This window comes from Electrophorus electricus, chromosome 4, assembly GCF_041902795.1.
Source record: "Electrophorus electricus isolate QZ-2024a chromosome 4, ASM4190279v1, whole genome shotgun sequence".
Taxonomy (NCBI): domain Eukaryota; kingdom Metazoa; phylum Chordata; class Actinopteri; order Gymnotiformes; family Gymnotidae; genus Electrophorus; species Electrophorus electricus.
The window spans coordinates 38,340,001-38,355,628 of record NC_137500.1 but is presented as its reverse complement, the minus strand read 5'-3'; the positions used below and the strand labels follow the sequence as shown (position 1 = coordinate 38,355,628).

General features: G+C 41.0%; 1 protein-coding gene across 4 annotated transcripts in view; it reads left to right on the top strand.

The window, feature by feature from the left end:
- The first annotated feature begins 4,540 nt into the window (after positions 1–4,540).
- rapgef4a (Rap guanine nucleotide exchange factor 4a) overlaps positions 4,541–15,628 on the top strand; it is a 47,944-nt gene continuing 36,856 nt past the window's right edge. The window contains exons 1-4 of one of the 4 annotated variants that reach the window (XM_081713676.1): positions 4,549–5,983; positions 6,172–6,366; positions 14,438–14,580; positions 14,931–15,019. In XM_081713676.1, coding sequence (XP_081569802.1) covers positions 6,284–6,366; positions 14,438–14,580; positions 14,931–15,019 — 315 coding nt within the window. In that variant the 5' untranslated portion in view covers positions 4,549–5,983; positions 6,172–6,283. Of the gene's footprint in view, positions 6,367–14,437; positions 14,581–14,930; positions 15,020–15,628 lie in introns of all 4 variants that reach the window. The other 3 variants (XM_081713680.1, XR_014123468.1, XM_081713677.1) reach the window with 3 other exon arrangements.

The window sequence follows — 15,628 nt, the reverse complement described above, 5'->3', positions numbered from 1 at the left end:
GATTAGGTATTGTAAAACGAATGTTTTCAGAAATGCAAGAAAGCAACATTTTTACGTTCCTACCGTTCTTTAAAAATCTCCTTACTAGAGCTGTGCTCATTATTCTGGCAGGGGAGATATTGCTGCATTTAAATAAAGAAAGATATTGCTATATTGGCCCATTTATATTAAAAAAAAAAGTATAAAAGTAGGCTTATTATAAAAAGATAAACCAGTGATACGATCATTTTCTTGAAAATTAATGTTGCTTTTTCTTTCTCTTTGTTCTTCTTTGCAAACATATGCTTAGTTATGCAAAGAGCAAATAACAGCAAATAATAGGCCTACTGCTTTCATACCGCGACAGATGCGAAATCTGCAAACTTAAAACATAATAATTAATGCATCAGCCCGTATTGTGCCCCGCTTGCACAGTCGTCGCTTGGCAAAAAAAAGCGGTACAAAATGAAGCCTTATGGGGCCTGGCATTTGCGTCTGCACTGATGCAGCTCGTCCGCAGAACACTAAGGTGGATGGCTGTTTATTGAACCAAACGCAGCGTCTCACTATGGGTGTGCCTCAACGTCCCCTGGGGGCAAAGTAAGTGGGTCACCGTCGCTGGGTGATGTGGCAGTTGGAGCCGGTTGCAATGACATCCAGCCCTTCCCGCACACATGCCTGCCTTTTATTTCCAACAGACGTCAGCTATGGGAGCTACGGGGGCTTCATTCAGAAGTTACATTCTTATGTAACTTCTTCACTATTGGGGTACTGCGTTGTAACGAAACGAAACGAAAGCGTGGGTCTCTTTCGTTGGCTGGTTAAACACGGTTTGTAAAGTAGATGCCAGACAACGACGCTAGATATGTGTTTAGATTATGAGTTCCGTTGGCTGTGTGTCACGTCTTCCTATTTGACTTGCACAGCTGAAGATCCTCCAAAGTACATACAAATATATGAGTAATGAGAACGCTGTTTCCCATTCGCCTATTTGAAAACATTTTGAAATGACCTCAGGAATAGTGGCATGAAAATAAGACACAGAATAAGATGGACGTAGTTTAAAATCTGGATATAACGCTAACAAAGTCATTTGGTATCTGACCAAAAGATTCACGTATCACTTTCTGAACTCCTGTACAGGTACTCAATATGTTAGTATGTGCTTTGCTTACATCCTTGTAATCAACTGGTGTCTATTTATTTGTGAGTTTATGGCTTCTGATCCTTCTGTTTTACAGATGACAGCATAGATCTTCGCAGTGGTCTCATGACCTTTGCATAGAAAATAATATGCAAATACATATATCAAATTCCATAAAGGCTTGAATTGGTAAACAAACTAGCCAGAATAACCACAAATGTTAAAGATTACAAGCAAAGTGTTGTGCTGTGCAGATCAGTAAATAAATGTAGGTGTAACATAGCCATGTGATTCTTCAGTGTCCAAAGCTGTAGCATTGCTCTTTTTAAGAAACATGTTCTGGCAGGCTGAGGCTTGGCAGACAGTGGTGGGGCAGATGGTGAATTGTTTTACTTATGTATGCTTTCTCTGCTTTTCTGTGTGTCTGTGCCACTCAACAGAGAATCCAGTGTATGCATTTAATCATACACTCAGTGAAAAATTAACCACAAATAATGGTAACATGGACAAGGGGCCAGGATTTAAGAAGTGGGACAGCAACTTTGAATTACACATCTATAGAATTCACTCAAATGTGGGTCAGAAGTCCATTTAGAAAACTTAAAAACCTAGAAAGTTCTCTCTTCCTCTAGTGGGACTCCTGCAATTTCCACATTTTATATTGTGCAGTTACTTTCAAAGGCACTGATAAGATTATATATGTCCAATGGCATCAGATTTCTTCATCATTTCCTTGTGGTATTTCCTGCTTTTCGACTGGAGCTTGCGTGAAGAGCCTGGTTATCTGATGAGCACAGCTTAAAATGGCCATTCATTTCTCCTCAAATACACAACAGATGTAATCGTGCCTCGAGCTGGAAGATGACTGCATTGGCTGTGAACGTGAAATTATTTATGAACATGACTTTATTTATAAATGTGACTTTATTTATGAACATGACTTTATTTATGAACGTGACTTTATTTATAAATGTGACTTTATTTATGAATGGTATGATACACCTAGAGTATGCACATGAGTACTACTGACAATGACATTTATGGCTGACCATTTGTTATAAACACAAATGAATTCCAGACAATTATTGACCATGGATGTATCAGATATAAATTGTCAGTTGTAAATGAAAACTTCATTTAATGTAATATTTAAGATGTGGGTTTCTACTGTGAAATTATACAGTAGGCTACATGCATTATGACCCCAAAGCAGATACAAAGCCAATACTGCCATATAATCCAACACTTTCTTCTTCTGAAACTTGTTCCTGCTTGTTGAAACAGATGAAGAAAGAAGGCATTTTTAAGATCTAGAATCAAAACCGACCTCATATTAGTTTAAAAAATAAAACCCCTACTGACACTTACAACGCTTGTAAATAAATCCTGGTGAGCCAGAGTGTGAGTTTCTTGCCTGGCTGGCTCTGGTGCTGCAGGCTACAGACCGCTGCATGCCTCCAGCCCCATTCTCCTGTAACCAGGAGGCCTGAGAGGCCTGAATTGCATACAGGCGATTACTAAGGGCAGCTCTTCCATCTTCCTTCGTTTCCCTGGCATAGAGCTGCTTTATTAAGCACACCGTTGTCAGGCCAACCCCTGGCCCCCTCCCGCTACGGTGCAGTGTATCTGCCACTCCAAAGCTCACAAAAAATCCAGCAAGGGTTCTCGCTGAGGTTTATGCTGCTGAGGGCAGTAGATTAGCACGGAATGCGTCACAGCTAGATGGTCACTGTGTTCATGTGGTAATGAAGTACAACTCTGAATATTTTGGCCCCGCATACCTCATATGGGAGCCAGATCTATGACATATTACAGTGAAGCTTTTTTTTTTTTACTGCCTCATGAACATTTAGAGTGCTTAAAAGTGTGTTGAAGTCACTCACAGGGTATATCTTTATAATTCTGATTGTCTTTGTAATCACTTTAAATATGTTCTTAACTAATGTTCCATTATAAGGAGTTTCCGTGACTCAGTAACCTCCAAGGTGCATTGAAGGGACTAAAGATGATTTCACCTAAACGCTGTTGTACTCACTTCGCCAGATTAAAATGTAAATCATTATGGGCTGTGTTAAAAATAGCACCCCCCCATCCTCATATTATCTCACTCGCCTCTCCGATGGAGTTAAACTTCTTTTGTTTAGTGTTCAGTGTTCAGCGTAACCAGGTGATAAGATCACGTCTTCATGTTGTAAAAACAAATAGCAGTGATTCCTTTGTGAATCTGATAATACATTTCAAAGCAAAGCAAACATTTCTGATGTGATTCCAAGAACAGTTGAATACTTTCCTGAGTTATTAAAAATTCTCAGGCTGAATAGATATTTTAATCCTGAAATATTACCATAAAACGTGAGTACACTTTAAACTAGTAGACAGCTCCATCCTGTGTTTACCTTGTTAATCTTAAATCAGACTTTTTTGATAATTATTTAATCTTTGTCAATAAGGACCACAGAATACTGAACCTGGTGTCCTCTCTCTCTCTCTCCCTCCCTCTCTCTCTGTCTCTCTCTCTCTCTCTCTCTCTCTCTCTCTCTCACACACACACACACACACACACACACACACACACACACACACAAACATACACACGCACACACAACAACAACAAAAACAACCTCCACTAGTCTTTGGCACAATGCTTAACAAAACAACTGTGAACAAACAATCTTTTTCTACCTGATTCGCCTTAGCTATTATAGAGCAAGGGTTGGATTTAGCTGCCTATAAAATCACCTGGGAAGGTATCTTGACCAAGCAGGTTCACGCTGGTTATTCTTCCATGATTCTGTTCGATCTTGGTCACTAAATTTCTTATGTTGCTTTTTTTTCGAGCTTGAATGTTACAAAGGCAAAGTATTTTCTACCTGAAAGTCATTTCTTTGGTCCACATGACCATTTGACTAACATTTATATTCAATATATTTCTTCACTGTATTACTTCACTTTTCCAGCCACATTTCACTCCATTGAAACTGTAAGAATGCGTAACTACTTCGAGTGGATGGTAACTGGTACACCGGTGGAACATATTTTTGGCTTTTTCTGCACTGGGTCTCAAGTCACATAAATGTAGGTACAGGCAGGCAGGCAGACAGTCACAGAGACAGTCAGGTCCCTCGCATCGTTACGGAGGCTGCCCATGCGCGTTAAGAATGCAAGGATGTCGCCCCCTACTGGTGAAATGGTGCTTGGTGCAACGGCTCACTTTTCCCAGTATGTGAAAACATCAGGAGACCGATATGCAGTGTGTGTGGGGGACGAGTGGGGAGGAGGCGGGGGGGGGGGGGGGGGGTGATTGCATTCATATTCAGCATATTGGCTTGTAAGTAGAGGATGTAAAGTGATGCAGAGAAATGTATGTTAACACTGCAAAGCGTGTATTTTTAACAGACTTTGGTTAGACAAAGCCTTTCATTCTCTATCTGTTACCTTGGAAACAGTGGGAAAAATGCAGGAAGCTGTGCTTATATCATTAGAATCACAATGCTACAAATTGGTTCTCATGGTCATGTGGTTAAGGCCAGCGTGTTACGGTCAAATGACCAGTTCAAAACTTATCATACACTACTGAAAGTAGCTGTCTATGCGTCAATTCATTTGCTCTCTCTCTCTATATCACTCTATACCACTATAGTTTCTTTTTATGTTGTGCAAGAATGTGGAATAGTCATTACAAGTTTTACTCAGATCTGTATGTGTTATCTTTGCTGTTTTACACAAAACTGAGGTATGAGAGGTAGGGAACTCAGTCATCTCAAAACACTGGTCAACAATGATATTAAAAAAAAAAATCACCCTTTGTTTTTTGTTCCAGTATATTTGCATGTCGTCAAGTATTATGGAAAGGTGGCACCATGGAAAGTGGAGCCCCTGTGTGTCAGCAGACTGCTGCTGGTCACTGAAGAGGAATGCTCCTGAGGACAAATACAGGCAAAACCATACACTGTACATTTTAGAAGTCAGTTTCTACATATTTTAAGTGTTATGAAAGCCTTGTTTATGAACAAGTAATATATACGTAATGTAAAGCGTCAATGCCCTGTCACTTAAAAAACATACGTGACAGAAAAATTCTAAAAACAGATTCAAATTCAGTGTAAGACAGGAGTATAAGGTCGATCTATTTTAGTTTGTGGAACAAACAAACAAAAAGATCACATTTTGTTGTCCAGTGAAATCAGCAGTAATTTCTCCCTTCCCTCGTGGTCTCTCTGGGCGACTGAATTCCTCTGGTTGCTGAGTAGACACTTTGATAATGAAACTTGGTGGCCCAGTCATTCAGTATGTCTGTACGTGAAGCCCAGATCACAGAGAACAGAGTGAACCAGTTAAACTGGGACCTGTGACAGCACACACACACACACACACACACACACACACACACACACACACACACACACACACACACACACACACACACACACACACACACACATCTCCATTGGCACCACACTGGTTCACAGAGACTCAGAACCGACCCATATCCCTAACCCAAACCTTAATTGCAGTTTTATTGTGTTTTCTGTTTGAAACACTGTTGGGTGTGGGCTATCAGCAGCTATTATCAGAGATTCATTCTACAGTGGCTTAAAGCAAATATGCTGTGATAAGTTAAGAATTAAGTTGTAGAACTGAGTCTAGTGCAATAAGTGCTAATGTAGCTCATGGCAGTGTAAAAGGGATGCAGGCCCTCTCTCTCCCGCGCAGTGCGTAACGGGGCTGTCACCCAAGTCAACGCTCCGTGCAGTAGGGTTGCAGTGCTGAGGTCAACAGTGACGCTGACCCAGTCAGAGGTCGATTTCCACTTTAACCGAGTTTTCATTTCGTGCTGCCGCTGGAACACAAGCCAAAAAGGTATTGATCAGATCAGGTACATTAATATTTTTGTATTAGTGTTTCATTCATTGTACTGTGTATACAGAAAAAGGACGAACAAACAAAAAGTGTTGATTTGAAATGGAATAAAGACAGAGTTGAGATAACATCAGGTTTTAAAAAAATTGTTTCTATATTTTTATTCATTTGCATTTCCTCGTGACTAGATGCCAAGTCTGAGAAAGCACGCGTGTGGCGCATTGCTGAAGCAAGCGGGATGTGTCAAAGTAAACTCGCCCGTTAACAAGTGCGGACGATGCACATTGTCTTCTACAGTTCATGATCTCGTCAAAGATGGTAGCAGCTCATACTTCTGCCCATTCATCGCCGTCTACAGAATGGATAGTCTGTCTCGATAAACGGTAAGATTATGTTGTTGTTTTTTGTTGTTGTTTTTTTTAATAGCAAAGTAATTTTCGCTGTATTTGACCATATTGTTCATAACTGTCGGTCAAATAGCCCTCACGTTACCAGCGCTATAGCAACCGTATCTGAGCAAAAAAGGTAACCAAATAAAATAGGTAAATTCTTTTGATACGTTATTTGTTAGAAATAGCCTACTAATATGTAAGTGTTGGTAGGCTATGCCAGATTAATACGTTCTTCCGAAACAATGTGTCAGTTTTCGATTATGTCATCGCAAAGCTCATGCATCTTAGTTATGATTTACATTAAGATTTGGGGGTAACTGTAAACGTGTCCTCGGCTTTTAATTATGTGTTCTTGAACGTTGTCAAGAGAATTGTCATTTTATTTTTAAAGAGACGTATATCCAGCGTATCACCCGAGCTGTTGCGCCGCAGTGCCTGTTACTGCAGATTCATTCAGAAGAGCCTTTCTCTGCTGTGTGATGCCTGAGGCAGGCGTGCATACTTAGAGCGGAAGACTGTTCAGTTTCTGGATCTATCTCCCCCCGCTGTTCCGCAGTAGTAGCTAGGAGTTGCAAATAATGCACCCTGCACGATTTTGTGGGTCTTTATCACTCTTCAGAGCTGTCTCACCTTTATCCGTGTTTTTTCCACACTAATGTGGTTTCTGTCACATATTCCACCTGGATACAGGGCTACGCAGACCTTTTTGTATTATGTGATCAACTCCAGTCTCTTTCATAATGTGTTTATGACTGCACAGTGCCAGTTTAATGAGTTCCGGCCTGTCCCTATTCAAGATTAATGGCTCCATCATCCGTGAGCAAATCAATATACACACAGTTTACAGCTGTCCTCGTCTGGTGAGAGATGTGGAGTCAGAGAGGCCTTCCACAAATGCCTTCAACACTCATTGTGCCAAAATCGCTGTGCGTGGTGCTGAAGTGATCTCGAAATACACTCAGAAAAAAATCTCAATCTCAATTTTCCACAAACTTCGAACACAGCCTCTGAATCAACCATTTGAAGCAAATGTTCATTGGTCGATATGGTAGTGATATTAAAATGACTGCAGGTTTGTGCTTGTTTGAACTTTAGATTTTGTTGGCTCTGGGCCTCATATGTGCTGGCTCTGGTTTAAATACGGTCACACCCACCATCAGTCTAAGGCCATGTTTTCCAACTTTTTCCAACATCTGCTTTAATTGAAGCATCTATACATCTGTACTGGATGACACTTGGATGAGAGATGGAAATTCATAAATCTTTTTTATTTTTACATACACATATGTAAAAGTGCAGGATCTAGAAATAATTATAAAGGATTTGTTAATAATTATAAAGGATTTGTCATTTGTTCCTTAATTGAATACCTTAATTGAGTGCATGTGTAACTTGGGGCAGTGAAACATTTGAATGTGCCATAAGCACAACCTCAGAACAAACATCATTTACATCAAAGAATACTTTCCTACTTTCCTATAGAATCAATAGAACAGAATACAATTAGAAAGAGCTTCAGATGTCTATAATGAGCTCATGAAGTTGGTCTGAGGCTTCTCTTTATGAGTGTTTGACACATGCCTGTCTTCTGGGTAGTGTTCATAGCGGTGTTTGGCTTTTCTTAATGATTGTGCATATCTCTTGGTAGTGTTCTTGGTGGTGTTCATATTTTTGTTCCTGAGTGAACATATCTCTTGGGTAGTGTTTGCGGTGGTGTTTGTCTTTTCTTAATGATTGTAAGTATTCTTTGGTTAAGCCAGACTAAGGATTTGTTTATTTCATTACAGTGCAGAAAAACTGGAAAAAATGTTTCAAACACTGAACCTGTAACATTTGCCCGAGTGTCACAGGGCGCAGAACAGGATGCACAGACTCCTTAGACGTGGTGAAAACATTTAATAACATAAAACACAAATGACAACGGTGGCACTCACACAAAAGAACAACAGTGAATGTTAACACACATAAACGGTTTTACACAACGTGAACATTAACAAAGATTACATAAACCTCGACGATGGCTGGCATACACCGACACCAACACTAACATGAACATTAGCATTAACAATGACCAACACTGAGACACGCACTGACGGAGGTTTAAATAGATGGACCCCGTGCAGGGGCGTGCCATCACGGGGGTGGCAACAAACAAGCGTGGACCCCCCTGCATGCGCCCGGCCGTACCACGTGACTTGTGGTGGGGGGGGTGTCCCATGACAGAACCCAAATACTGAAATCTGTATTGTTTGAAATTCTCTTCTGAGAGCATGAGTGATGATCGAATCTCACCTTTACCTCAAATAAACAATCCTGTCAATCCTTAAACTGTGCACACACTCCCCATCCTTCTTTCATGGCTTGTCAGGCTTAGCTACTGCTAAGCTTACCTGTGCTTACCTCTGAACAAAGATCCAGACAGCTGGATTTCTATTTACTTACACTGATTTTTAGCCATGTGACAGCCTCTTCACTGGCACACACACTTAACTGGCATTGCCTTCTTGTTGAGAGAAAAAAAAACAGCCACTGACAAAGGCCAGAATCACATCTAGATGCACAGAATCACAGATGCAACCAAGGACATTTCGTGTGCTCACTAGTGCATGAACTAAAGTCGCAGAGACACACAGCAAGCCAAGAAAGAGCTGAACCACCAACTGTTTGAGTACTTTTGGAAACCTAAATGGGAAGACTGTGTATAAAAAGGAACAACACAAATCTGCAAAACTGCCAAGTTACTTTTGAACTGTCCTCTATCTGTCTGGTTAATCGATGCTATTTGTGTGTGAAACTGAGATTGTAAGGTCATGTAAGGTTATTGTGCTGAAGAAGGGACTATCGTGTCTTTGGTTGCTACTTGTTTTGATTCTGGAGAAAGTTGCTGGTCTGAAACAGGTTCTCTGTTGTAATGGCAAGGTTTCTTCCACTTGTCTGTTCGTCTTTTACAATTCTCAGTCGTAAGACTGCTCCCAAGACAAGTAACATTATATGAACACAGTATGTCTGAAAGGAACCTGTTTTGGAATCAGGTTTAAAATGTGTGTTCGCGGTGGCGTGAGGCATGAGTGTACCAGATGTGTTTGCATAGTAAATGGGCTCTTGGTTCCTCTTTAACAAACACACACTCTCTCTCTCTCTCTCTCTCTCTCTCTCTCTCTCTCTCTCAATCACACACACACACACACACACACACACACACACACACGAATGGACGACAGCTGGCAGTTTATACAGGTGTGTCTCACCTGTAAAGTCCCCGCTGGCGTACACATATAACATATATTACATATAACCAGATTCTGAATATTTTCCACCTGTTCTTAAGAAAAAGTGCAGTTAAAATTGTAATGTGCCATTTAGTGTACTGCTCTGTAACTGAACAGTCTAGATACAAATGTTACACTATTTCAGGGTCTCCACTAAATTGCGTTTTCTTTTTAACTTACCTACAATACTAAAGGCTGAATCAGCACAGATCAACATGGTAAATCCATGTGTAAATACATTTATACTTACAAACACTAACAATATTTTTTTGTATTAGTTCTGATGTGGACAAAAACTCGAATCTTTAGCTAACTGTCTGATAACTGCCGTTCTTTTCACTGTAAGAATGAATAAGTAAATGTGTCTAGATTTGCTCTGCAGAGCTGAAGGTTCCAACCATTTTACTGGTTTCTGCTAACAGATGGGTCAAGCTTCACCTAAAATGACTTCCAGTTAACAGAAGAAAAAATAAATATTACATGAATTACATCAGCATGTGCTTAATTGTTTTAACCTCCCTGCACTGTTTCCTTTTGGTATAATTTACTCTTTTGTCTCAAAGCGATTCTGTAGTCCCTGAGGTAGTAGCAGTTGGTCATTGGTGTCTACACCTCACTTTATGTGTGTTTGTCTCTACTGATGTCCCTCCCTACCAGGCAACCATCAAACACCATGTCCAACAATGCTCTCTCTCTCTCTCTCTCTCTCTCTCTCTCTCTCTCTCTCTCTCTCTCACACACACACACACACACACACACACACACACACACACACACACACACACACACACACACACACACACACACACACACACACACACACACCCCTGTGATGACTGGTAGTCTTTGAAATAAGGGAGGCACAGTTGAGGCCTACATCATAAAATTAGTCAATTATTAAAATTGTTGGTATTTATATATGAACTCTGCCGGGGTTTTTTTCTAGTTAATGATCTGTTAATGATCTGTCTTTTCCAGAAACTCAAGCAGTTTCCTCTCAGTGGCCAGTAGAACAAGGCTGCTTAAACTTCTCCACACCTGCCAACGTAGCTTGAATTGTTGGAGCAAAAGCATCAGCTTGTGTAACTCGTGAAATGCTTTATCGAGCTCCAGGTCATCATCTGAGTGATAAGACATGGAGCTCCGATTTTAGACTCCCTGCATCAAAGAAATGGCTGTAACTTTAAAGCGGATTTTAGAATGCCTCGTCGGACAAGAGCCAACTCATTTAATCAGATTTGCTTGGACTGAGCAGGTCAGTGCAGGGCATAATTGCTTGCTAAGATTGCTAAAGATGGCCTTGGATAGACTCCTGTCACACTCCCAGGAATTCCTGCAAATGTGACCGACACCAATGCTGTCCTTTGAAGGATCTGATGTGAGATTTGCTACTTTTGCTGAGTAGGAGCATTTCTGGGAAACCATGAACATCCTGCAGACTCAGGGAAGGCCATCCTTCTAGTGCATATAGCAGAAAATGTGGCAAACGCAGAGAGTGTGGCAGGAAACCCTCTGGATACGGGCAGCGGTTTGCCTCTTTGAATAACAGCAGGTTTAATCAAGGTGCATAGGGGTGCAGTCATTTAAAACATTAAAGACAGACTGAGCATCCCGCCCTCCCAAAACATCAAGTCATAGTGAACATACGATTACAGACAGTGATGAAATATCAGTTGTCATATCTGCTTGTAGTAGTCCTTGATAAAATCATGGACAGTGCCTGTAATGGCTGAAATGAAATCCTTCTGCTTAGAATAGGACATGCCAGAAAACACAGAGGGTGTCTGGAAGTGAGTTGCTAAGACATCACTGTACTTGGTGTTTTAGTGAATTCTCCTTGTTAGCTGATTCTCTCCCATCATCGTGGCTTCTGGCTGACAGCACCTGATGACCAATCAATGACGTGACATCAGTTAGGCAGTAACGTTTGGGAGCTTGGGTAGCTTTAGAGACTTTTCAGACCTTTTTAGCGACTTTTTGCAGCTAGCGACAAATCTAGCGACTTTTTTGGACAAATTAGCTTCTTCCCTTGGCAGAGGGTCTCCAGTACTGCCCCGTGATACCGGCTCTCTGTGCATCTGCTCTGCTCAGTGAGGGGCGGCTGCACCAACTTGCTCAGTCTGTACGGCACTATGTTTTAGAAAGATATAAAGCATCAGAAAGTATGTTATAATAAAGATATTCTGTCACTTGTAATTTTCTCTTTTGAGTGATCATTTTACATGTAAATATAATCAAAATCACAGTGCAGCCACAGTGTTTAAAGTATTTGCGTGACGATTTTGTCAGACTGCATTGCGGTTATTTAATCAGAATTTTAGCAGTGCAGAGCCACAGCTCTGACAGCCGGTAAACACGTAATTTCAGCCACTATGAGACTCCTCCTGCTATCTGTGTAGCATGTGCACATTATAAATGGGCACATGGAGTAGGGAAGAGGCAACCAGAGGTGACATCATCTGACACTAGATAGCATGCAAACATGACGCAGTGATGTCACAGACATGCTAATCAGCGCATGACTTCATCGGGGGATATTTGGCAATTTTTTGAGTAGCTGTTTTACATGCAAAGTTGACCAAGGGGAGGAATTTGTGTCAAATCGAAAATCGGTCATGACAGCTGAACACACACGACGTAACGTTTCATTAGCAATATGCAGAATGAAAAGCAAAGCTCCTATTATACAGTTTCCACATCATTTGTTTTTTGCATTAAAAAACCCCAGCAAATATTCATGTCAAAAACGGAATGTGAACCACCTTGAAAGTGTTGAATTCCACTGTGTGCTCCTGTGAATGTGCCAAATCAAAACACAACACACATCATTGCATTTAAGACAAGAACAGTGTGGTATTCATGCCACAGTGAAGTATAATCACCATCCAGTTATATCCCACTGCTGAATTTTGGATCTGGCTTCCACTTCCATGACGTGCTAGGCTGATTCTATGACACTTTGCTTCCCTCATTTCTAGATGAAGATATGGCATCCTTGGTGCCGCCTGCGTTAGTTGCGTGAGCCACATTAGATGGTGTGCCCTCTGTTTGGCTTTGATGCCATTAAGGATGTCTCGCAACAAATCAGCCAGTTTGTTTAGCTTTGACATTTCCGCAACCCAAGACAGTTAGAGAGGAACAAATTGAAGGTACCGCGAGATCTGTGATTGATTTAGAAGTCTGTTTTGGTCTGTACATTAGAGCAGTCACCTTTGGCATACACACACATACACAGACACACACACACACACACACACACCCACACACACACTATTCCACTGATCTAGCTGATCTATCTGTTTGAATTGCCTGAGTGAGCAATTCCTTGTCTGTAAACCTGCACAATATCTTTTCTCACTGGGATATTGGTGGGAAAGGGTTTTCCCTTGTTAAATCAGTAGTTCACTGCTTCTAAGTGCTTGTTATTCTTCAATGAAAGCTTCATATCCGTGTTTTGACCATTCTGTGTTAAATTCCCTGCACTGGTGTTTTGACCATTCTGTGTTAAATTCTCTGCACTGGTATTTTGACCATTCTACATTAAATTCCCCAGATTGGTGTTTTGGCAATTCTACACTAATTCTATTGTTCTGGGAGTACAACACCTTTGCTCTGACTTCAGCTGACATGCGTAGGGAAGGAGAAGAATACACGTTCTTCAGACATCTTTCCTGCTTCCCCCCTTCCTTGTTTTGAAGAATATTTGCATAGCTGAGTTGAACAGTCAGTGGTCTCTTAAATATTTATTCTCTCACCTCCCTCCTTCAGTGCAAGCAGACACATGTGCCATGAAGATGCAACTAGAAATCCTGCACAAAGATCTGATTCCCAGCTACATAAACATGACAGACATGACTTAGGAGAACAAATCTAAATTTAGTGTTCAACCAACTTATTCCACACCTATTATAATCTAATACAGAAATGCATAATATCAGTATTCACTTTTTCCCCATAACAGTTATGTTTTTTGAAATTATAGATACAGTAAAAAGTGTAGCACGGGCTTCTGGTAAGGCCGTGCTGAGTTATCAGACTGAGTTATCAGACATATTAATTATGGCTCCTCCTGCTCTGACTCAGTTGCCATGGAGAATTGAGCCAAGCGAGGGCTTTGGCTTTAGTTGGTCCATGTTAAAAGTGGAAACTTCCTGTTGTCCCCCTGTCATGGTAAAAGTGGAAACTTCCTGTTGTCCCCCTGTCATGGTAAAAGTGGAAACTTCCTGTTGTCCCCCTGTCATGGTAAAAGTGGAAACTTCCTGTTGTCCCCCTGTCATGTTAAAAGTGGAAACTTCCTGTTGTCCCCCTGTCATGGTAAAAGTGGAAACTTCCTGTTGTCCCCCTGTCATGTTAAAAGTAGAAACTTCCTGTTGTCCCCCTGTCATGGTAAAAGTGGAAACTTCCTGTTGTCCCCCTGTCATGGTAAAAGTGGAAACTTCCTGTTGTCCCCCTGTCATGTTAAAAGTGGACACTTCCTGTTGTCCCCCTGTCATGGTAAAAGTGGAAACTTCCTGTTGTCCCCCTGTCATGGTAAAAGTGGAAACTTCCTGTTGTCCCCCTGTCATGGTAAAAGTGGAAACTTCCTGTTGTCCCCCTGTCATGTTAAAAGTAGAAACTTCCTGTTGTCCCCCTGTCATGTTAAAAGTGTAAACTTCCTGTTGTCCCCCTGTCATGGTAAATGTGGAAACTTCCTGTTGTCCCCCTGTCATGTTAAAAGTGGAAACTTCCTGTTGTCCCCCTGTCATGGTAAAAGTGGAAATAATGGTTGTGTGTGTGTGTGTCTTCACATGTAGACCCGCAGAGCGCTCTGGAGAAGATGTGGACATTATCATGGCCAGACTAAGGAGTGTGAAAGCATTTGAGAAGTTCCATCCCAACCTACTACAGCAGATCTGCCTGTGTGGCTTCTATGAGTGTCTGGAGAAAAGCATAACATGTAAGTCTCGCACACACACACGCACACACACGCACATGCGCACATGCACACGCACGCATGCACACGCGCACACATGCACACACACACACACACACACACACACGCACACACACACACACACACACACACACACACACACACGCACATATCCAGTAAGTGCACAAGAATTTGTGCCCAGACATGCACACAAACCCCAGCACACACCCACACACTGACAAAATGGTACCTTCCACTATAAGATGCAGACTAAAGTTCTCCCTGTCTGTGTTATGTGATGAATATGAAGATAATTTGCACTATTTTTTTTACTCTATTGTCCTTTGTCTTTTGCTTTTCTTTTTGTAACATAGTGTACAGACAGGGCGATATTGGCACCAGCTGGTATGCTGTCCTCTCTGGATCGCTTGATGTTAAAGTCTCTGAAACTGCAAACCATCAGGTAAAACATTATTAAACACTCATTCCTGTTTTTTAACAAGGTTTTTCTTTACCCATCAGGTATTGGCTAGCTGTCCCTGCACTATAAGTTGATACCTATAGTTTCTATGAAGTGGATAATCATCTATAGATTTTCATTTACACTTCCTGTAAGTTTTATAGCAACATATATATTTTACGTTACTGGGGTGTCAAATTTTCTGTAATGATTGAAGCAAAATGATTTTTTTCCAGTTATCGACATGAATCGAAGGATTCAGCTGCATTTCAGAGTGGAAGACGACACTCTGTCACACCTCAGCCATAAATGATGAATAGATTTGTATTTATGAATAGTGCTGTGGGCCACACATGCTCTTTCCACTCTTTCAAATATTATTAATTATTAACTCATAAATTATATTTTAGATAATTTACCTGAGAAGTCCACAAAAACCTTAAAATCATGTGTGAGTGATTTATGCTCGATATCTTTGAACCTTAAATCTTAAGCCAGGATTTCTTTCTGCTTTTATTTCTCTCTCTCTCTCTCTCTCTCTCTCTCTCTCTCTCTCTCTCTCTCTCTCTCTCTCGCTTTCTTCTCTTTTTCATTTCACTGATAGTTGAATGT